Source organism: Vipera ursinii (assembly GCF_947247035.1).
Source record: "Vipera ursinii genome assembly, chromosome: 2".
NCBI classification, from domain to species: Eukaryota; Metazoa; Chordata; class Lepidosauria; order Squamata; family Viperidae; genus Vipera; species Vipera ursinii.
In genome coordinates this window covers 112,194,269-112,219,474 of record NC_139513.1, presented here as the reverse complement: position 1 = coordinate 112,219,474, position 25,206 = coordinate 112,194,269, and the positions used below count along the sequence as shown (strand labels likewise).

General features: G+C 42.0%; 1 protein-coding gene across 1 annotated transcript in view; it reads right to left on the bottom strand.

Moving 5' to 3' along the window:
* LOC310634849 (cytochrome P450 2C5-like) overlaps positions 1-25,206 on the bottom strand; it is a gene marked incomplete at both ends in the record, with an annotated part of 51,562 nt that overhangs the window by 6,885 nt on the left and 19,471 nt on the right. Inside the window, 2 exons of the mRNA XM_083353386.1 lie at positions 8,885-9,034; positions 10,261-10,423. Coding sequence (XP_083209512.1) covers positions 8,885-9,034; positions 10,261-10,423 — 313 coding nt within the window. The remainder of the gene's footprint in view (positions 1-8,884; positions 9,035-10,260; positions 10,424-25,206) is intronic.

Here is a 25,206-nt window from a genome sequence, read left to right as displayed (position 1 = left end):
GTGAAAATTTTGTCCCAGTACTCATTGTTTGTTTGGTAGTCAACACACAAGCTAGAACTTGCTGTCAGCTGCTTTGTGACTGACTACATTATTCATTATGGGAAACACTGTTCATTTTTGGTACTCATCATGCCTCCTAGAGCCAATTAACAATGAATACCAAGGTACCACTGTATAGATTAAATACATGAAAGCCTACATTATGTTTCCACCATCGTATTGCTGGATTCTGCTGTCTACAAGTTTTTCTCACTGTCTGGGGCTCCTCACTCTGCATTTTTCTGCTCATAGCTGGTTTCTTTTATTTTGTTCCCTTCCCTTGACCAACTTAATTCTTCTTTACCTTTTTTTAATTTTCTGCTTCTTTTCCCAGTTTTAACCAAGCTTTTGTTCTTTCCATATCCCTCTCCTTCTAATCTAGCCAACACTTTTTAAAAAACAGTGCCACACTCTTAGTTTTTATTTCTTTTCCTATCTCCTTCCCTAGACTCCACTGAAGATGGTTTTCAAAAGTAATATAATTCCCTGAGTGAATTTTATTTGTAGCTTTTTAAGTCTACATCGCCTACAGATCTTCATCCCTCATGCAGAATATTCTCATCCATGTTTTCTTTACCTACCTTAGCTTACCTATCTCATTTAGCCATAAAGTGTTTTGCTGGCTGCTGAATTTACCTGATGGGTAATTTAGCATTGATACTAAACCTGGTTAAAAATATCCCTGATTAAAAATCCATAATTACCCCATTAAACAATAGTATTTCTGATCAGTTGCTGCAGCCACACTAAAATTTCACTACTTCTCAGTATCCTTGTAATTTTATGAAGCCAAGAGCAGATAATGGGTAGAAAAGTGTGGGAAACAGCTTGAAAGTTTTATGTATTTCCTTCAAAAAAAAAGTTTTATTAGTTTTTCAATTTACAACCTATATATCTCTTTACTCTCCTACCATCAGGTAGGAGATATAGGAATATAGCCAGCCGCACCAACAGGCTGAAAAACAGCTTTTATCCATGGACTGTTAGGCTTTTGAACGGGAAATAATTTTTATAAACTTCAATTAAATAAAAATTTTGTCAATCCAATTTCAGTGAAGTATATCTATATTCTGTTATTAAATTTTATCTAATTTTGATGTTAATTATAGTGTCCAAGTTTAACCTTTAACATCCCAAATAGTATTCAGAACCCAAAAATCCCTTATTTTATTACATCAAAGATTGTATCATCTAACATACACCCAATAGTTAAGTAGCTAGCTTCTACCTAATAAACATTGTTTATTTCATATCCTAATACATCAGAAGTTACCAATTGGACAACCTATATTTATCAGTTTACTTCTACTTATACGGTACATAACCAAAATTTTAACATCAAACGTAGGATCCATAAGCCAAATTTCCATTATGTCAATATATAAATTTATAATATTTGGAATAAGCCCAATAAGTACTTAAACACATTCTAATTCTATCTCATGAACATTTTCTATGTCAGATCCTAATAAGTCACTAATTACTAACAAAATGACCTATAATAATTCTCTAGGAATTCTTTTTTTTTTATTAAAGAGTTTTACAAAAAAATTTTTTTTTACAAAACATCCCCAAAACCCACCCACCCCAACCCCCCTCCCCCCACTTCCCAGAGCTTAATACAGGGTCATAAATATAATAATCATATTCTAACTAAAATTATCCATTATAAAATTAACCAAATTCATAATGTGCTTTAACTCCCCTTTAATTCATTTTTGGAATCTAACTCTAGGGGTTTTGTTTTTTTTGCCAGTCGGATTTCCAGACCAAGGGCTTTAAATTGCCAAGTAAGTCTTCATTCGCTCTCATGCATATTATTTGCACCAGAGGCCACCCAACCATCAACAATGTACAAAGGTTAAACCATTCATAGTTGTTATAATGTTGCCATGTTGATTCCACTCTTTATTTGCTCTCTGTCTGCTGTTCCATCTGGATTCTAATTCTATGTGGGTTGCTCTGTTTTGAGTAGAAAATCTTATCCAGTTTTATAGTTAGTAGTTGACTGTCCAAGCTTTCCACAGGATTTTCTTTGTTGGTCTTCGGCGTCCTCTATGTTGGCATCACTATCTTTCATGTAGTATACTTCTGAAGTTATAAGCTCTTTAGAAAGGGTAAAAAGTTGAGTATTAAGTTTTTTCCTAGTTTGTTGTTGGTCTTTAGAATTGTCTGTCTTAGTAGTAGTTCCTTTTACTTTTAAAATTGTAGGTTCTTTGAGTAAAGTCAAGTTTTGAATATTAGTTTTTTCAGTACCTTGTTGTTGCTTATATTCCTCTGTCTCAATTTTATCTTCCAATTTTATTATATTCTGAAGTGTAAGTTCTTTAGTTGCAGTCTGGATTTCAGTTTGTGAATTAAAGTTGGCACGTAAATTTTTTAATCTGGAGATAGACATCTCAGTGACTATAGATTGTTTCAAGTATAAGGTTATAATCAAGCAATGTTTGTGGCTGATCCTTCTTCATTTTGTAGTAATTATAAATAGTCCTTAGTGGAGGCTAATTTTCAAACAAAAGTCAGTAAGTGTCCACCTCCACAAGGCTAAGGCAGATTCATCTCCAGCTGTTTCAGGTTTTTATCTTAATGCCAAAGTCAGTCCAAAATGTAAGCAAGCTTGTTTGCCAGTAATATTCACGTGCTATATCAGGCGCGACCACTAGATGTCCCCAGAGTACTTCAAATCCTTTTCAGACAGAGTCTTTTTACTTATTTCTTTTTTTTGTCCCCTTTTTTAGACTAATAGGTAGAATAGTCCATTTCTGTAAATATAGGAACTTTAGGCCAAAAGTAGAAAGGCAGTAAGTCCAATTAATCAGTATTATTTAGTTCAAGGCTTTTTCTTTTCTCTCCCAATTTAGACAGAGCCTGCCATTAAGGAGGGTGGGGGGGAAAGTCCCTTCCCTCTCTCCTTGCAAGGGGAAACAAATTCGAAAAGCTTTTAGCTTCATCGGTTCAGAGTATTGCTCCAAGCCAACGGGTGGGCCACCACTGTCAACGCTGCTAACATCTAATGTTATTGCTTGACAAGAGATGAAGAAGTAGCCGTTTCATATGTTAAACTTGTGTATTGCTTTAAGACTAGTGTATTGCTTTAGTTTAAGGTTAGGAGGCGGAATGAGTAGGAATGCACTTTCAAGGCTATTTCTCTCTAAGAAGATAAGGCTTTGGCGGGTCTTCTAATGGAAGGGAAAGTGATTCTTTAAATTAATTGGAGAATAAGATTAATGACAAAATTAGAAAGGTGGAGAATTGTGTTTTAATATATTGTGCAAGGGGTGGAGATTTCAGATTCCAGCTTCTTTCGAGCAAGCATTTGCTGGTATATTAGGCTAATAAAGGACTTTTAAGTTAAACAATGCCTCAGAGTCACTTGAAAAGCCCATATGTCAGAAACCTGACATCAAGCTGGAATCCACACTACTTTTTAAACTAATTAGGGAGTCCCGACCTCCCGTCACTGTCTCCAAGCTTCGGAGGCAGTCTGGCAAAGAGTTGAGGAAGATCCCATAATGGAGGGAGTAAAATTGCCTGAAGCCAGCTCTCCAGCACCACCAGCCACCCCAGTGGGGGAAGGGCCAGTGAAGAAGCTGGCAGGGAAAGAGTTTCAGCAATCCTCCCAGCTGGGAGCTAGACCCAAACAACCAGGAGAATTTGTCTGGTCGTCAGAGTGGATTAAGCCCGGCAGAGACTCCAGGAGCCTCGGAGCAGCCAGGCCAGTTGAGATTGAATACTCAGGTGAGTGGAAAATCCTGTCTGCAGATCAGACTGCTTGCCAGACCCAGGAGTCCCCTGCCAAGCCCTCCAGAACCATAGAGACAGAGGACCCCAGCCTGGGGCCTCTGCAGCAATGGGAGGTTGGGAAGCCCCCACACGTGAAATACCAACAACCTCTGAGCTTGCCCCAGCTAATAGAAGCCTTGCAACAGCTGGGGGTGGTACAAAAAACTGGAGATCAGGAGCTGGTGGGAGGACAATAGCAAGGGTGGCTGCAGCAGGACCCAATGTGCAATCCCTGAATGTACAGCAGGACCAGAGGGGCCAGCAGCAGGGGGGTCCTGGCAGCCATTAAATCAGCAACCAGAATGGGGCCAGCAGCCACTGGAGACACAACAGCAGTGGGGGCCCTGGCAGCTGGTGAATCAACAACCAGGAGGGGGCCAGCAGCAGTGGGGGCTCCAGCAACTGTTGATCCAACAACCAAGTGGGGGACAGCAGCAATGGGGGTCCCAGCAAGCAATGATGAGCCCACCATTCAGAGCAACCTTTGATGGGGACCCAGAGAAACTGATTTTTTTTCCTCAACCAAGTATGCTCTCACTTGAATCGCTGGGGTGCAATGGTCGATGTGATTGCATCCAACCTAGAGGGAGAAGCATCTGAATGGTTGAACAATTTATATAATGAGCAGGCCCCTGAATTGGAGGACCCCCACCTTTTCCTCCTGGGGCTGAGGGAAAGCTTTGAGGACCCATCCATTGCCCTCAAAATATAAGAACAAATCCATAAGATAAAACAAGCTGGCCGGCCTGCCCTAGAGTACATGCGGGAGTTTCGAAAGATGGAAGGTTGGATAGAGAGATGGCCTGAGCAATCAATGATTCATCTTTTTAGAGAAGGGTTAGACAATCACTTTTCTCAGGCATGTATCTACCGAGCTGTACCTGACCAGCTGCATGAATGGTACCAGGCAGTGGTGAAATTAGATGTCCAGCTCTCCCACTATAAAAAGCCTCCCCCACCTGAAGCTGTGCCAAAACCAGGATCCAGATGGCTACCACTACCCCTGAAAACCCCCAACGACTGCTACTGCTGAAAGACCTAGACCACCTACAAGTCCGCCAATCAAGTGCTTTCAATGTGGACAGCAGGGACATTGAGCAGCAAACTGCCCAGTTCCTTACCCGCAACAGCAGAGTAGACTAGATCCAACAACGAGGAAGAAACTCACACAGCAGCCATCAAGAGAAAAGTCCAACTGGGCCACCCAGGGGAGCCCTTCATAATTCAGGCAGACACAAGCGATGTGGCAGTCGGAGTGGTGTTATTGCAAAAGAATAAAAGTGGGGTCCTGCAACCTTGTGCTTACACCTCTAAGAAATTTACTGAAAGCGAGAGGAGATGGACAGTCTGGGAAAAGGAAGCCTTTGCTATTAGGTGGGGGCTATTAAACTGGCAGCACTACTTAGAAGGGAGCAAGGTGCCTTTTGAAGTATGGACAGATCACAAAAATTTAGAGGCACTAAAAACTCCCCGTAAATTGTCCCCAAAACAAGTATGATGGGCACAGTACTCCAACTGTTTTAACTTTACTCTAAAGTACATACCAGGAAGAAAAAAACTTCCTAGCTGATGCGCTCTCCTGATTGCCACAGTACAAAAGCAAACGTGAAGAAGTTCATGAGGCAATTATCTCCGGTCCACAAACTGCGGCCCAACTTATACCTTGCAGGACCCCTAATCCTGATGACCCTGGGGTAAAGAAAATAAAGTGAGAACTCCTCACTGATCAATGGTTTAAAGACAATCAGACATCCCTAACATGTAGGGGTGGTCTGGCTTACAAGGGGGGGAAAACTGTACTTGCCTGAAGCTCTTCATCTTAATGCCCTCAAACACATCCATGATGTCAAACAGGCTGGACATTTTGGATGTCTAAAAACTCTACATCTCACTCGCTGGCAATTTTGGTGGCCGGGACTAAAATGAGATGTAGAAAACTATGTCAAGAGCTGTACTGTATGTGCCACCATGAAAAAAATCCCAGGAAAGACCCGTGAGTTACTGCAACCGGTGGCCAAACCTTCTCAACCATGGGAAGAAATAGCTATGGACTTTATAGTAGACCTACCCGACAGTAGAGGAAATACTGACATTTGGACTGTGATAGACCTATTTTCAAAACAGGCTCATTTTATCACCTGCAAAGGACTTCCATTGGCTCAACACCTGACTAAGTTGTTCCTAAAACATATCTATTGACTACTGTCAAAACTCGTCCTGCGGCAAGCAGGGCAGGGTGCCGGACACAGGAACGAGAGACTTCCGCTGCGGTCTAGAAGCACTTTATTCTTCAGGGCAACAGCCGCAACAAGAAACAAAGCCAGCGTTGGCCGCTACCTGCAGCCAACACTACTATATACACACCCGAAAACCCCACCCATACTCCACCCAAACACGCCCACGCCCTCCCATTCCCTATAACTTCCCCACCCCTCCCCTACAAGGCCCCTCGCCCGTCGCCGGGTCAGGTAAGCCCCCTCCCATGTGTTGCCGCCACCCTGCTCCTCCCCCTCACCCACTCCCTGCCGCGCCCAACTCCAAACCCCCCTGTCGTCGTCCACGCTCGAGGCCCCCAGCCACCTGGTCACCACGGCGGGGAGGGACCCGTCCCCTAACGGCTTTGCCAGCTCCCGAATTACACAGTCCTGCGCAGGCATGGCGTCGGCCAGAGGAGACAGCCGCAACGGCGGAGTCTCCGAAGCATTCCGCTGCGAGGCCGAAGCTCTCGAAGCCTCCCAGGCCGCTGAGACGCTGAGTTGATCCGAGCCTCTACCGGGCATGCCGCTGGCCGGGGAACCTTGCGCAGACACGCCACCAGGGGGGAACGGCAGCCGCGGCGCGTCTGGAGGCGGCTGAAACGGCGGCGCGGGCCTCGGAGCTTTTCGAGCTGAGGAGCCCTGCGGAGACGCGCCGCCGGGCGAGGACAGCAGCCGCGGCGCGTCTGGAGGCGGCAGAAGTGGCGGCGTGGGCCCTGGAGCCTTTCGAGCCGGGGAGCCGTGTGCAGATGCGCCGCCGGGCGAGGACAGCAGCCGCGGCGCGACCGGAGGCGGCAGAAGTGGTGGCGCAGGTCCCGGAGCCTTCCGAGCCGGGGAGCCGTGTGCAGACGCGCCGCCGGGCGAGGACGGCAGCCGCGGTGCGTCTGGAAGTGGTGGAAGTGGCGGCGCGGCCCCCGGAGCTTTCCGGGCCGCCATGGAGCCTGGTGAGTTCGGCAGCAGGAAGGCAGGGGGTGCCGGGGGGGTGGAGGGGCCCCCCCTCAAGTGTCGGGCTCCCGAGGCCCGACAACTACATGGCACCCCTAAGCAAATAATTTTGGACAGAGGGGCGCAGTTCACAGCGAAACTTTGGAGAAACTTTCTTAAATTAATTGGATTATCTCAAGGCCTATCAACTGCTTTTCACCCAGGTACTAATGGAGCAGCAGAATCCGCCAACTAAATGGTGGAACAATACCTTAGATGCTACGTCTCTTACCAACAAACAAACTGGACCGACCTCCTCCCTTTTGCAGAGGTGGCTTACAATAATTCAGTACGTAGCACCACCGCCTACACTACTTTCTGTGTAGCCACAGGGAAAGAATTCAACCCCATACCGGAATACCCTCAGTTACCCTCCACTTCCCAGACTCTCTTGATCATTGGGTGAGGGGTTGGGAAGAAGTTTGGAAAAAGACAAAGTTGGCCTTAAAAAAGACTTTTGAGACCTACAAAAAGCAAGCTGACAAAAAGAGAGCTCCCCAAAGAACCTTCCAAGTTGGGGAAAAGGTCTATTTGTTGACCAAATATTTATGCCTTAAACTACCCAATAAGAAATTGGGACCGAAACTCTTGGGGCCTTTCCCCATTGTGAAAATCATCAAGCCGGTCACAGTAAAATTGAAACTACCCAGACTTTGGGGGAAAATTCACCCAGTGTTCCATTGTAGCTTGCTGAAACCTTTTCGAACCTCCACTTTAATACCTCCCCCTAAGAAAGCACTTGGACCCCTTGTGGTAGCAGGTTAGACCCATTATGAAGTGAAATATTTTCTTGACTCTAGAATCTTTAAGCGAAAATTGCAATACCTAGTACAATGGAAGGGATACCCATTGTCTGAAGCCATTTGGGTGAAATCTACTGATGTGAAAGGTGACAAACTTATCAAGAGGTTTTATGAGAAACACCCCAACAAACCAAAATCCAGTTGCTAACTTGTACAGGATCTGTCCTTTTTCTAAGGGGGACCGGATGTCAAGGCTGCTAACATCTAATGTTATTGCTTGGCAAGAGATGAAGAAGTAGCAGGTTCATATGTTAAACTTGTGTATTGCTTTAAGACTAGTATATTGCTTTAGTTTAAGGTTAGGAGGGGGAATGAGTAGGAATGTACTTTCAAGGCTATTTCTCTCTCTAAGAAGATGAGGCTTTGGCGGGTCTTCTAATGGAAGGGAAAGTGATTCTTTAAATTAATTGGAGAACATGATTAATGACAAAATTAGAAAGGTGGACAATTGTCTTTTAATATATTGTGCAAGGGGCGGAGATTTCAGATTCCAGCTTCTTTCGAACAAGAATTTGCCGGTGTATTAGGCTAATAAAGGACTTTTAAGGTAAACAATGCCTCAGAGTCACTTGAAAAGCCCATACGTCAGAAACTTGACAGCTGCCTTCTACCGCTGCCCGGAGAGACCTCCCCCCGCTCGTCACCCCTCCAGGGTGACTTTTGACCCCTTTACAGGGGTCCCTCAGCGAAGAAATCCAGGCAACTCAAGGAATGATTTCCTCACACACCTGGCCGTGGTGCGATCTGAAACCGGCAAAAGTTTTATATATTGCCTACATGTATCTGTATCTGTACTCCTGAACTCCAGTGTGAAAAAAACACAGTAGGGGAGGAGGGGGGCTTGTCACTGCCTCTGTTTCTTTTTCTTTATTTTGTGCACAATAAAATGCAAAGGTATTTGAGTTTCAACTTAGAATCTAATTTTCCTGTAATCTTACATGATACAAAACCTCTCTCAGCTTCTTTTTACAAATGAAATTATTCTTCTGCAAGATAAGTGTTTGGGGCTTTTTGTAGTACCTTGCAAGCTGCCTACTTCCTCCACTAGACAAAAGGCTTCCTCCTGCACTCTTTCAGACATTTGTTTCTTTCCCATCCCAAAATTCCTCAAGGTAGATAGCATGAAATGTCTCCTATCCTTCCAATGTCTCTCATTAGAAGTGGCCAGACCTGAAACCAAAGAAACAGGGGAAAGAGCATGATGTCAGTTTTCAGCTTTTGAGAAGTAGCATGTTTCAATATAAACAATGGTTACAAGTACTTTTCTCCTTCACATGTTTGTCCTGCTGATAGCTAAAACAGCTCACTGCATTGTAATATATTGTGGGTCACAAAATCTCCCACTTTTCAGAAGTACAACTGGCAGCTTGAATACTAATTGGCCAATACAGCTTCCATTTATTTATTCATTCATTTTCAATTTATGTAGCTACCTATCTGAAAAATTTACTCTGGGCAATATTAAAGAAAATGTATTTTTCTCAGCTACTATGTATTTTATAATTGTTATTGGAATTGTGTTTATTTTTAACACAATTCCAAGAACAATTATGAGATTTAAAATAGGTAGTAGCTGTGAAAAATACATTTTCTTAGTCATTAGTGTAACTGGGAGATGAGAGCCTTCACACACTCAGGGCCCCAATCCTGACTGCTGTCATATCAAAAGGAGAATAAGTAAGGTTATGAAAATCATGACACAAGTTTCTGCCATTGTGATACAGACAAAAATATATGATGTATATTGAACATAGAGACAGTTCTATACTGTCGCTGCAATTTTCAGGAAGCAGGGAAAAAATAGATTCACTTCAACATGTGACTGTTTTTGTACAATAGAGACACTCATTGGCTAAGAGAAGATATTTCCTTTTGAAGGTATATGAAATTAATTTTCAGCAATAGCCCAGATGGCATCAGCTGAAAAAGTTTTATTTGAAAAAGTATTTCTGGGTCTCTTTCCAAAGGGACAATGTAGAAATGAGAGTGTGATTTCTCTTTCTCTCTTTCTTTTTTTCTTTCTTTCATTTTCTTTCTTTTCTTTCTTTCTTTCTCTTTTTTTCTTTCCTTCCTTCCCTTTCCTTTCCTTGCTCCTTTCCTTTCCTCTCATTCTCTCTCTCTCTCTCTGTCTGTGTCTCTGTGTGTGTGTGTGTGTGTGTGTGTGTGTTAGTGTGTGTGTGTGTGTGTGTGTACTTACATACTTCATAATGGACCAATAACAGAAAAGATGATACAGTTTTATTCTCTCTTCTACAACTGTGACCAAAATCATCTTTCAAGTGAAGCTTTCTAGATCTATCTAGGATAATTTCTAGATCTCTTTAGCATAATTTAAAATGCATGTAGCAGCTTGCAAAGAAAAAGAAGAGAAAGTAAGGAAGTGCAAAAGTACCAACCATGGTTATGGAATGTTCGCTCAATGGTGGGCACAATAATACGTCCACTAAATTCTTCTGCATGATCTATCAAAGCATCTTTTATCATCTCATATCCACAGAGCACAATCAAAGGTTTTGATCCAATCCAGATGGTAAAGATAGGACCATACTGTCCAATGAGCTAAAGGTAGAATTAAATGAAAACCTAGTTAATTAGTTGATGACCCACATTGGAGTGAAATTATTCCCAAGCGTGTTTGAAGTACATTTTAAATTATCACAGAGAAACACTCAAAATGTTCAAGGAAAATTCCAAGAATTCTTAACATCCATAAATACAGTACAACTAGATTCCAGAACATTGCAGGTGTCTACTAGTTTGTGGGATGTGGCTAATCGTATGGGTTTATGTAAAATGCAATTGCTTTTAAAGTAACAGAAAAAGAAAAAAGCAAAAGAAACAAAGAATAAAATTACATACATTATCAAGAAATACATAACAAAGGCTTTAAAAATAGGTGAAAAAAATACAGCACAGAAAAAATAAGGTATGGAATATAGCAATTGCACTAAAACTTATATATCGCTTCACAGTGCTTTTACAACCCTCTCTAAGCGGTTTACAGAGTCAGCATATTGCCCCCAACAATCTGAATCCTCATTTTACCGACCTTGGAAGGATGGAAGGCTGAGTCAACCTTGAACCGCTGAGGATCAAACTGTTCTGTACCAGCCTGCTACCGGCCCTGCAGAAAAGGCAGGGACAACCCCTTTACAAACGGCAAGAGGCTGGAATTACGCCTGCCAAATTTATAGCTACAAAAACAAACAAGACACGAACCAAGAAACAGGAGCTTTAAGAAACACGAACTATCCAAGCGGTTGCCTTCAGCAAACCAGCCCTCCCCACACATTCCCCTTATATAGAGTTCAGGGCGTGGCTTTTCTCTGCCTTCTTCCGAGAAGCCCCACTGCCTTCCTCTGTTTACTCCTAATTGACTGCCTCCTGCATCGGGCGTCCTTGAACAGGGCCAGCTGTGGGTCATCTTCATCCATGCTGTCAGGCTCACACAGCTGGGTCTCCGTGGTGACCAAGTGGGAGGGGCCTGGCTGAGGGCTCTCATCAGCAAGATCTTCAACCCCCTCAGCAAGGTCTTCAACACCCCCCTCCTCCTCCTCTGAGTCATCCGACCCAACTGCCGAACCCACAGGCTGACCCTGAATCACAACACAAACTCCTGGCAGTCAGCAGACTGCAGTACTGCATTCCATAACCACTATACCACCACAGTTCCTATTATACTACTTTTTTAAAACAATAAACAATTATCATTTTTTCAATATCATTTTCTAGTAGATACACATACACACATATAATCACACACGCATATTATGTATATACATATATATTTCTAATACTTGTGACAATCATGCTTTTTTAATCAACTGTACTTTGTATAAATGTCTACCTTTATATTTATCCATACAAAGTTTATGTTTATAGGCAATCCACTCTTAAGTAGCAACTATAATCAGTCTTGAATCCATTGAGTATGCTTCCAGTTTTCGATTGCAGTGCTGGTAGACATGTGGGGAGATTGTTCCCTCCACCATCTGGTTTTCTCCCACCGGGGGACCCTGAAAAGGGTCGAAAGTTGCCCTGGAGGGGCAACAAATGTGAAGCAGATCCCTGAGTGATCACAGAAGGGTGGCAGCCCTCCCATTTGATCCCAGGCAGCTCTTCGAACTGATAGGGAAAAGATTGGCCATTTATGGCCCATCATTAAGCTGCTGACAACCGAGGTCAAACTTACTAACAAGCACTTTGAAAGCAATGTGAAGAAATTGGGTGAGATTTTATCTTCTCTGCATCCCAAGTATTTTTCCTGTTAAAAGCTTCTTGAAAATTTATTCCCTGCCGAGGAGAGAGGGAAGGGAATTTTTTTCCCACCCTCTAAAATGGTGGCATTAGGAAACAAAGCTTTGAAAAAATCAACTTATTACAAGTGGATATTTATTTTCTGTCTGGAACTTGGCGACTCAAAAATTTCCTACTCTTATTGGAATCTGTCATTTTGTTTGATTTGCAAAAAAAGAACTTAAAAAAAGATTTTAGTTTGGGATTTGAAAAAGACTCTAAATGCTATCGGGGATATTTTGTGGTGAGCTTGGCACAACAGTTTTATTACTTCTGATGAAGAGACTTATTTACAACCAAGGTCTGACCTTGGTTTTATCTACGACAAACCTAGCTTTGAGAGAGCAGCTGGGCAGTGAAACTGGCTTCTAGGAACGGTGGAGGTGAACATTTACTGACTCTTTCTTAGCCTCCACCAGAAAGATCATTTTTAACTATATCAGAAATGAAGCTAGAAAACTAATCCAAAAAACAACAGAAATGGAACAAGTGAACGCCAATGCAGAGGGCTCTACAGAACAACAAGCACAGTCTACTGAAAATCTAGATAATGACACAATAATTTCAAAACTGGAAATAATCTTCCATGAAAACCAGAAGAAGAAATCTGAGAAAGAAAAAGACCAGATCGAATTGAAGACAACTATATCAGAACAAACATGGGGATCTGGGAGATCAAGGTGACTTAATGATTATAAATGGGACAGACCTCTTAGAAAATTAGCAATTAGATGGTCTCCTTTGATCCACATAATATACACAAGAATGAAGATAGACCTATCTGATGATTTAAAAGCACTGATATGAAAACCTGGCTGGCAAAAGAAGAAACCTAGAATTAGGTTGAAAAACTGGGGCCCCCTGATTTATTAGAGAGGATCCTAAACTGTCAGTTAGTGGGCTAAAGGGAGATTTTGAAATAAAGGAAACTTGAGTACTAAATTTAAAATAGTCAGAAAATAGTAAAAAAAAAAAACCAGGGGATTAATTGGTTGAATATTGAAGGTTAAGATTAACAAGGGAAATTTAAATTAACTATAAGAAAATAGAATTATTGATTAGCCCAGTGTATATAGATGATGGATCTGAACTAATAAAAGATACTCTATTATTAAGGTGGTGATCTATTAGGATGGAAAGAAGAAAATGTTTATGGAATAGAATAAGAACATATTTAAGTTTTAATAGGTGTATTTTAGATATTATAATTTTTATGAAATGAGATAAAGGAAATTTGGGTTATCTGAAAGTTAAATACTATGGATATTAAAGGTTAACTATGAATATTGTAATTAAAAAATAAAATTGGTAAAATTTTATAACAGGACACTTATTGTCTATCAAGATCTATTAAGATATGTATAAGCAAAAAGAAAAAATGTATATATAAATGTGATAATGAAATTTTTACTGAATTTTGATATAATTAGAAATTTATTAACATAAATATGAAATAGCAAATGTTAAGGGAAACTGAGAAGAAATATTTGATGGTGTAACCTGAGATACTCACTAATGATTGTATTACTGATCTATTGTTTAACCCAATTATCACATTGCCTTCTAAAATGTTATTCTTAACCCTATAAAATCTAATAAAATCTTTTTTTAAAAAAATCCATTGAGTAAATGGATTTTACATTTATCTTTCCAATGTTGCAGTATCAATCTTTTAATTATGATAATGCCATGGAGAATCCATGTATGCTCTCTAGTTGTCAAATTCCATATATTACCGGTAAGTATATAATCCAACAGAATATTATCATTTGAAAAATTTAGCTTTAGACACACAGCCACATTAACATTATTACTTTCTCACAAAACTTAAGATGGCTAAAAGCATGTTTACTTTATGTGAATTAAATATCCTAGTTCACATACAATAGCATGTGCTGTACATGATAAAACAGAGATTTTGTTGCATTTGTAACATACAAAAGTACCAAAACTTCCTAATACTGTTTGTTTCATCCTTTCTGGTAACATTAGACTATGTTCACTCTTCAGGTTAGAATTAAAGTTTCCAAGTGATCAAACTTTGCCTGTTACAACTTTATAGTTTGATCAAACTCCAATCAACCCCAACGAAAACTATAAACTGTCCATTGTCTTACAATTCACCACCTTTCAACTTAAGTAAGCATTATGCTTTGCTATTTTGTAGTTCCCCATTATATTTATATTCATTGATGGTCTTCAAGGAACTGGATTATCACTAGGTTGCAGTAAGGAATTTCTGTATGTTTTTGTTGATGTCTAGTGATTATGCAGATTTTTGCAACACATGTAATATAGTCTTAATGTTTGGTTAGCTAGGACAGAAGGTGTGTCTGCATTTCAACAAACTGTAATCAAGCAGGACGGATAGAGGAGGAGGAGGAGATTTCATTGAGTTTGATGCTAATTCAAATGAAACAAACTTGAGACCAGATATTTAATTTTCTAAAACTCTTATTAATACTTATTATTCCTTTTATCAACTTTATGCTTTTATCAGGTTGCTACAAAGCCATCCTATGCTAAAATACCAGTTGAAAAATTATATGAATACTCAACAACACCTCAAACTACTAAAACTAGAGAAAGGAAGTAATATAGATAGACTTCAAAGCAATCATACCTTTTTATAGGTTTTATACAGAGGTAGTACATCTCGCTGAAAGAGGTTCCCCAGAATAGGACATGGAGTAGGTCCAGCAGGCAGCTGCCATTTTTTCTTGTACATTTGGAAATATGAGAAAAGGGTGAAGAGTACACAGAGAAGAAGCAGAACTCCTGTCCATGTCAGCTCCATCCTTCTCCAAGTTCCTCTTGAAAAATCACAGACAATTTTTAAATGAGACTTATTGAAAGGAGGAGGCCTCCTAGATGCCCAATCACATCCAAAGTCCAGGTTTCCTCTAACCTTTCACATACCTACCTCGTTTGCTTTCTGCTTAATTTATTCTTTTACCTTGAGGAGAGTTACTTATCAACAATTCACAACCTCTCCCTGACGGCAGAAATAAGTTCTTGTTTCTGTCCTTTGGGGGGCAAAGGTAGATTGAAAACTGAAACATTTGCCTTTTATGTAGGTGAGGAGTCTTTCAGGGGAAAAAATGGTAACCAACTATGCATAGGAAAATTTTGACAAAAAATATGTAGTTATTTTGATTGTGCCATTTAGAATTAAAAATTCACTCATAAGTCAATTTAAAACGCCATTGTTACTGAGAGAGGAAATGACTAAGGGATTGGTAGTGGGTAATTCAAACAACTGTGATAAAACGAGCGGGAATAACAGTATTTAGATTCATATGCTATATTATTTATTTATTTATTTATTTATTTTATTGCATTTATATACCGCCCTTTCCCTGAGGACTCAGGGCGGTTTACAGGGAGTTAAAAATCAACCATACAAAAGTTAAAGCAATTTAAAAAAATATTAAATCAACCCTGTACTATTAAAAACCCCAATTAAAATGAATGTCTCCTCAGCCTGTTGCATTATGAATACAAATTTGGGGGGAAAACATGGGCCACATAGTTTTTTGTATTTCTGAGCTGTAAAACCTAATTACATGAACAAAGCAGTGAGACTCACTTGTGCTATGCACGGTTACCCAAGTTCTCCTTCCAAGTGGAAGGGTAAGGAGTTTCAACAAAATCTACTTCTTTGTCATCTTATTTAAGTTATCTGTGATCTTGGAACAGTCCAAGTCAGTGTTAAATATAATGAAAATTCTTTTACATTACAGTTCATTCTAAACACTCCCTCTTCTTTGCAGAGTCCTGTATTGTTTCTAGAAGATCCTCAAGAAACAAACTTTCTGGTGACAGCCTCTTCACTACCAGGAGAACGATAAACAGGAAAATCAGGTCAATAAATGAGAAAGCAGCAGCCATGCAGGACTACACCCTTTGGAAGAGCAAAAGTCATCTCTATTTCATTCACATTCACTATCTGGGAACTGCCCAGGTTTGGGTGTTTGCTTTTGCACATATAAGTCAAGGAACCCAGTATCTCTGGAGATAATCAATTTAGCCACAGTAACACAAACTTTAAATTCCTCTGCAGGACAGCAATAGCACATTTAAGACAGGGCTGCTTTTATAAAATGCTTTGAAACTTCAAATGATTTCACAATAATAGAAGAACTTTCCAGGAATTCTTAAACTATTATGTTTCCATGTTCTTGAAACTGGTGAGCACAAAATTTGCTGTTCAGCACCACAAGAAATTCTGAATCAATGAAGTAAAGTCCTCTTCATTAATTGCTTTCATTTTTTTACATTTTTATAAGAATGTTTCCTGAAAGAATAAGATAGAAATCAGAATAAAGAGAATTCAGCATTTCTATGTTGCTATTATTATGGTTCTTTAGTAATTATCTTCTATCCGCTTGGGTTGGGGATTTGAGCATGAGTTTTTGTTAAATTCAAGAACTACTTCTCTTCGACCTCCATGTAGTGTTCCAACATTTTGAGCCCGTTCAGACTTTACACATGCTTGCTGTTATGTATTGGGAATGAGTTTCCCTGTACTGAGGCTTGTGTCATCATTCCTGCTCACCAGAGCCCACTACTTAACAGTGGTGATGAAGGTGGGATCCTGCTTCGCCGTTTAAAAGGGCTGAGGTCAATGAGGGGTCGGCAGTACACGCTGGAGGGGAGAAGCATTTCCCCCCCTCTCTCTAGGCCGGCTAGTAAGCCACGCTAGTGGCTGTGTGCTCAGTGGATGCATTCCCTGAGCCTAAGAAGCAGGATCCAAGAACGCAGGAATCTAAGGAAGATGCCAAAGGTCGGCAAGCTTAGAGAGTTTGATGTGAAGCATCCAGAAGAATGGCCGTCTTACCTCTCACAAGTAGAGAACTATTTACGAGCAAATCAAATTGCAGAGGAAGGCCTAAAGGCTGCCACGTTGCTGTGCGTGTGTGGCCCAGCAACTTTCGACCTAGCAGAGAATCTTTTCGCGCCGATGCTCATCGAAGCAGTATCTTATGCAGACCTTAAGAAGAAGCTGACCAGGCACTTCCAGCCCAAGATGTTGGAGATGGCGTGGCATTTTAAATTTGACCAAACAGTGCAGCTACCCGGGAAGAGAGCTTCAGAGTTTATCACGGGCCTAAGGCAGGCTGCACGCCTTTGCAAGTTCTCAAACTTAGAAGAACGACTAAGAGACCAGCTTGTCTGTGGCCTTTGGGACAGAACCCATCAGTAGAGACTGTTTGCTAGACCCAATCTCACGTTCTCCGAGGCACAGGATGAGGTCATGGCCAACGAAGCCGCCAGAAGTGCAGTGCAGATAGTTCAGCCCACCAAACCTTCAAAGGTTGAAGATTCCATCCATCTTGAGGTCGCCAAATGCGGTGGAGAATTATAAGATGAAGAACCTGAAATCAACAAGCTCCAAAAGCAACCAAACGCGCAAAACCGCAGCAACCACCAGCAAGAGAACAATTACAAGGTAGTTCTCTTACCTAGATGTAAGGGGTGTGGAGGCAACCATCTTTGCACCAATTGCAGATTTTGCTTGGCCATGTGTAGAGCTTGCAGAAGGACCAGCCACATCGCGGTGGTTTGCAGAGCCCACCAGAGAGACAGGCCACCCAAACACCAGTCAGAGGAACTGACTAGGAGAGGTACTGGGGACCAGGGTCCAGTTAGTCTGCAGTCCTACAGAAGCTGGAGAAGCATTTGCTGCACTGTGGCTTGTCGCCCCCTCAAGCCTAAACTTAAGCTCTTGATAGAGCTACAAGGAGTTCCATGTAAGATGGAGTTCGGCTCAGCAGTATCGATCATTTCGCAAGACACATTTAACTTTGTGTGTAGGCACAGTAACAATTGGGCTAAACTAAGACCCTCAGATATTATTTTAATGGATTTTCAGAATGTTCATGTTAAAGTTAAGGATGAAGCCACATTATTGGTAAAATTTAAAGGGTTTTGGGGGCACCTGGATGTAATAGTAGTAAGGGGCCAAAGAACGAGTCTTGTTGGACTTGATTGGTTTGATGCTTTAGGTATTCAGATTACTGGCATTAACCGGACACAAACTGCAGACCTCATGACTGTTTGCGAAGAATATGCGGATGTTGTTGATTCAACCCTGGGGACTTACACTGGCCCACCAATTTCTTTTAAGTTAGATCCTAACATTGTTCCAATTAGGATTAAGCCTCGCAGGGTCCCCTTTGCCCTAAAGCACAAAATTGATTCCCAAATCGATAAGCTCGTAGAACAGGGCGTGTTACAGCCTGTTGATGGGGGGGAGTGGGAAACTCCTATTGTCACCCCACTGAAGTCCAATGGGGAAGTGCACATTTGCGCTGATTATAAATGCACATTAAATAAGGTCCTCAAACAACATGCTTACCCGGTTCCTGCAGTCAACCATATTTTAGCCTCTTTGAAAGGGGGAACCATTTTTGCTAAACTTGATTTAGCACAGGTGTATCAGCAATTGCCGGTTGATGAGGCCACAGCAGCAGCTCAAACAATAGTAACTCACAGAGGGGCATTCAAAGTCAAACACTTACAGTTTGGAGTCAGTTTTGCACCGGGTATTTTCCAAGGGATTATGGAATGCATACTTAAGGGTATTCAGGGTGTCTGCCCTTATTTTGATGATGTTTTTATTGATGGGGAATCCCCAGAAGTGTTGGCCAGAAGGCTCAGGGCTGTTTTGCAGAGGCTTCGCGATGCAGGCCTCAAATTGAAGAAGAATAAATGTAGTATTGGGGTCTCATCAACGGAATTCTTGGGGTTCCGCATCGATGCTAATGGTATTCACCCCGCTGATTCTAAAGTGAAGGCCATCAAAATGGCCCCAAGGCCAAAATCAAAAGGAGAGCTGCAAGCATTTTTGGGCCTCCTAAATTTTTATCACACATTCCTACCTCATAAGGCAGCAATAGCAGAGCCCCTCCACAGGCTGCTTGATAAAAAAAGCCTCTTGGAAATGGACTAACTTACACGAAAAAAGCTTCCAGGATTTGAAAGCCCTTCTATCAGAAAGGTCTACTGTAACTCATTACATAGAGTCTAAACCTGTACGTCTTGCATGTGATGCATCTTTAAATTTCTGGGAGTCTACCTCTCTGAAGATCTGACCTGGAAAGTTAACACAACTCAGGTGGCTAGAAAGGCCCAACAGAGGCTTCACTTTCTTAGGGTCTTGCGGAAGAACAGGGTAGAACAACAGCTAATGACCCTCTTTTACCGGTCTACCATAGAGAGCATCCTCACATATGGTATTGTGGTTTTGTATGCTGGTCTGACAGCCGCGGATAGGAAAGTATTACAGAGGGTAGTGAGCACAGCACAAGACATTGTGGGCTGTTCCCTGACACCACTGGATGACATCGCCAGGGCTCGTTGCCTTGGAAGAGTGAGGAAGATTCTCAGGGATGACTCACACCCTGGACGGTATCTCTTTACTCTCCTACCATCCGGTAGGAGATATAGGAATATAGCCAGCCATACCAACAGGCTGAAAAATAGCTTTTATCCGTGGGCTGTTAGGCTTTTAAATGGGACATAATCTTATGCAGAATTGACTTGGGAGGCCGGTGTGTGGTGTAGTTGGTTCACATAGTGTGGTGGGATGGAGGGTTTGTTGTCACTGTGTGTTGGGGGGAGAGAGCATGTGGGGAGGCTCAGCTAATCTCAATGTACACATGTTGTACTTTGACAATAAAGGTTTATTATCACCAGGGCTCGTTGCCTTGGAAAAGTGAGGAAACTTCTCAGGGATGACTCACACCCTGGATGGTATCCCTTTACTCTCCTACCATCAGGTAGGAGATTTAGGAGTATAGCCAGCCGTACCAACAGGCTGAAAAACAGCTTTTATCTGTGGGCTGTTAGGCTTTTGAATGGGATATAATCTCTGTGAACTTATGCAGAATTGACTTGGGAGGCTGGTATGTGGTGTAGTTGGTTCACATGGTGTGGTAGGATGAAGGGTTTGTTGTAACTGTGTGTTGGGGGCAGGGAGCACGGGGGAAGGCTCAGCTAATCTCAATGTACACATGTTGTACTTTGACAATAAAAGTTTATTATTATCTCCCTATGGGGTGGGGGCAGTCTTAAGCCACATAGAGAAAAATGGGAAACAGGTTCCTATTGCATTTTACTCTAGGACCTGATCTACTGCTGAGCGCAACTATGCACAGATTGATAAAGAAGCCTTGGCCATAGTGGCTGGAGTTAAGAAATTTCATGATTATTTATATGGCAGAGATTTCACTGTCTACACTGACCACAAACCTCTGTTGGGATTGTTCACAACAGACAAACAAACCTCCCACATACTGTCTCCAAGAATGTTGAGATGGTCTACTTTTTTTGTCTGCATACAATTTTAAGTTAGTTCATAAACCTGGGAAGGAAATGGGCCATGCGGATGGCCTCATCAGACTACCACTGCCACTAATGGATCCTGATCCAGCTCCTACTGCTAGAGTATTGTCCATACAGGATTTACCTGAGTTTCCCCTCCACGCAGGGGATATTGCTGCTGAAACTGTCACAGATAAAGTTCTGAGTAGAGTGTTATCATGGGTATACATGGGCTGGTTGGAAAAAAGTCCAGGCTCTGAATTTGAAAGTTATTTTGTCAGGAGACATGAGTTGTCTGCACACAAGGGCTACATTCTATGGGGCAACAGAGTCATAATTCCCACTTCATTAAGGGACAGAGTCTTACACTCCTTACATAAAGGCCATCCAGGCATTGTCAGAATGAAAGCTTTAGCTAGAAGCTACCTTTGGTGGCCTGGCCTTGATAAGGCTGTAGAGGATCAAGTTCATGGCTGCTATACATGCCAGCAGTCTAGGCCTGAAATGCCTCAGGCCCCCGTTCACAGGTGGGAGGAAACGCATAACCCCTGGTCAAGGATTCACATAGACTATACTAGGCCTTTTCAGGGGTAGCTTTTCCTGATAGTAGTGGATAGCCACTCCAAATGTCTGGAAGTAATTCCAGTTCCTAACATGACTACTGCTAGGACCATCCAGGTGATGAGAAAACACATGGGTTGCCTGACGTTTTAATTTCTGATAATGGGGCCCAATTCACTGCTGCTGAGTTTCAGGCTTTTCTTAGAGCTAACCTCATCAGACATGCTACATCTGCACTGTTTCATCCTTCTTCAAATGGACAATCCGAACGCATGGTGAGGACAACAAAGGAGGAACTCAAGCATATTGTCACATGTGACTGGCATCACAGATTGGCAGATTTTTTGCTCTGCCAGCATTCTACGCCCTGCACTGCTACAGGTAAAAGTCCTGCTGAGCTTCATTGGGGAAGGCGTTTAATTACTAAACTGGACAGGTTGCATCCAGACAGAGTGGCATCAGAAGTCTCTCGACCAAAACTCCCAAGGGGCTGCACATGGGCGATTGGGTTTGGGCCAGAAATTATGGGTCAGAGAATTTATGGGTTCCTGGTCAAGTAACAAAGGCATCTGGACCCCTATCTTATGAAGTGGGGTTGGAGGGAGGGCGACTGGTCAGAAGACACATCGACCAACTCAGGAAAAGGTTTCCTGAATGGACACTAAGTGAGGACTGCGGCATAAGTCCCTCCCAAGGTCCTCAAACTGGTAGCCAAGCCAGCCCACACTGGAACCACCAGAGTTTCCCCTTCTCAGCAGAAGTAGAGTCCGAGGAAGAACCAGGAAGCTTGGAAGTGCAACATGGAACCCCTAACCAGGCGAGCCAGCTGAATCTCAGTAACCACTGTGCCTACTCTGCAGACTGACTCTGGGGTGGGCCAACCTGGTGAGGCCAGCCAGAGCGTTTCTATCCCCCTGGACACTGGAGCACACGGGGACATGGGTCTACCCAGCCCACTGGGTAAGCTGGTAGACCACAAAGTGAGGGGAACTCCAAGACGTTCCTCGAGGCCACACAAGCCTCCTGCGTATCTCAAAGACTATATTGTTAAATAAAGTGATGTATAGTGTTGTGAAACTTGTGCCACTACCTACAGAAACTGGGGCATTTTGGAACTACCGTACTGTTTTGTAAGCATGTTCATGAAACTTTGTTTAAATCATTGTAGTCCTTACTGCATTGGTAAGCAATTCAGACATTGTTTAATCTCACTGTAGTCCTTACTGCATTGATAAGCCTGCAGACATTTAATGTCATAGTAGCCACCACAAATCTATGAGTATTATTATGTATTATTTTTGTTATTATTTCATTACAGTTGTTGGGAGTGATTCATAAGTCTTGACTGTTGTTAAGACTATTTGATGGGTATTATAGTCTGATCTTAGAAGGGAGGGGTGTTATGTATTGGGTTGTGGTATTACACCATGTGCATTGCTGGAGGAGCTAACGGCTCTCCAGCAACCCAGACAGGCCATCTCCGGTCCTGCAATTGGTCAGCCCCAGGCGGCAAACGTGGGTTCAAACCTATTGGTTGCCACCTAGGGGCTAGGCTATATATTGTGGCTGGGGGGTGGCCCAAGCCCAGTACAGTTCCAGCAAGAATAAAAGAATGAGTTTCCCTGTACTCAGTCTTGTGTCATCATTCCTGCTTACCAGAGCCCACGACTTAACACTTGCAACTGGACAGACTTTGGAAATAATCCCTGACAGGTTTTGCAAGTGGTAGCAATGTGGCAGATTGGAAAGTTCCAGAGGGGAACAGGTTACACACCAGCAGTAACTTCAACAATAGCAGCAGCTACAACAAAAACAGGGATTCATTTGTTCTAACCCAATCAACAGCATCCACATCAGCCATTACCTGGATTACCTAAAAATAACCCAACTATGTTGCCCTTACTGGTGGGTCACTGAAGCCTTGAACTACCCTGCAGTAAAGGTTTCCTGGCAAAGGAAGGGGAAAATGTTGGCCGAAAACATCCAGAGAGAACAGCACCCAACTCACCTCACAAAGGAGTTGTGATAAAACCTCTTCACAATATTTATTCTGGAGAACACCCTTTGGAAAATAGCAGAACGTAACTTCTGAGCAAATGTGTCTTGAACTTGTAACTTGGAGACAGAAATCCTGCTCAAGGGTACCCTTCAAAGAATAATATGATTATTTTAACCAATGTGCATCAACCAGAACTAAGTCTCAGTTTTAACCTGAGCAACTCTTGCTCTACTATGCAAACTAGTCTTTCTAATCCAGAGATGACAGACAGCCAATATATTTAATCCAGAGATGACAAATCCTACCTACTACGATGGGTACAAAGTATACTGGAACCTAATTTTACTAGTGTGGCTCACGTACAGTGAGTATAAAATTACATTGAAGCTTTTCATATAGCTTCAGCAAGTTTACTGAAAATTTCTGTGACAAATTCAGGATGTATTTCAAATACTTTCAACAAAACAAAACCTCAGAGACTAATTAACTCGGTTTTTATGTAATTCTTTCAGCTGACTGGGAAGCATGGGTTTATCTTTAACATCTGGGTTAGATCAAAACTACTAGTTGTTAGCATGATATGGCTTTGATCTTTCCTTTGATCCTTGGGACCTGTGAAAAATGGTCCAACGTAACCAATGGAAAGGGAGACAAGCTGACTGGAAAAAAAACTAGGGATGGTTATCTTTTAAAAACATTTTTGATACAAAAATCCTTTGCCTTTTACTGATTATTTAAATTTATTATAGCTACCCATTCTCACTGACTGAGGGGCTTACAAATAATATAAAACATTTAAGCATACCACCCCCACAGGCAGCCTAGAACAAAACTATCATACCACAACAAATCAGTCCAAACTAGAAGCCCCACAAACACAACAATCCCAGTCTGAGACCAAAGTTTCAGAGGATGTTATACATATTTCCCCGGGTGGGTGAGTAGGAGGAATGCTGTTTCAGATGGCAGAAAATGTCCAGGTCCCATAAAACGACAGTGTTTATTAGAAGGGACCTGGAGCATCCTCATTCTTCCAGAATGCACTTGCCCGGCAGAAACAACCTGTAAATATTGTTTAGGTTATAAAAATACTTAACGCAGTAAAACCAGATTGGTATAACATTGTGTCATACCTCCAGACAGCCAACGAACACCCAGGACATTAGCATCAGAGCCTTTTACAATGTTTGCCAAATATTCAGGCATTCCAAAGCTGTAGCAGCCTTTGTTAATGGGATGCTATCAGATTTCAGCAGCAGTTAAAAGTATCCTTAATACGAATGGAACAGAGACCAAAAGTAGAATCTTTAAAGGCAGCAAATCCAAAACGTGCTTTCAACTCAGCCAGCCAAGCATAACAACAAATATCTGGAGCATAACCACCAATTCTTGCTCTCCTTTACAAACCACGTGCCCTGGAAGCATTTTTTTTAATTAAGAAGGAGGGATTTCACTTCATTGCTGACAGAACGTTGCTATTTCAGTTTTAGAGTTGGAGGGAATTACGGACGTTTGCTGCTGCTGCCGCCTGCTGGACCTCTGTATTACTACACACTCAATCTTTTGCATCATGGCAAGCAATCAAGGGGGTTTTCAATCACTCACAATATCTGGGGGTTAACCAGGAGTACTCAAAAATCATAGGGTTTCCAAATGCTGGCTTAAAAAACTGGAAGTTTTGATTTTCTTTTTTGTTTTAGTTTCATGTGGCATTTTTGAGATAACTATTAGTTCTATTTAAAGTAAAGGTAAAGGCTCCCCCGAACACGCGTGCTAGTTGTTTCCAACTCTAGGGGCCGGTAATCATGTCCGTTTCAAAGCCGAAGAGCCAGCGCTTGTCCGAGGACGTCTCCGTGGTCATGTGGCTGGCATGACTAGATGCCAAAGGCGCACGAAACACTGTTACCTTCCCACCGGAGTGGTCCCTATTTTTCTACTTGCATTTTTACGTGCTTTCAAACTGCTAGGTTGGCAGAAGCTGGGACAAGTAATAGGCACTCACTCTGTTACGTGGCACTCAGGATTCAACCCGCCCAACTGCCGACCTTCTGATCGACAAGCTCAGCGTCCTAACCCACTGAGCCATTTAAATAAATATCTTTTGGGCATATGCAATGGTTTGTGAAGAGAAGAAAGACAACCAAGTAAGCCTCTACAA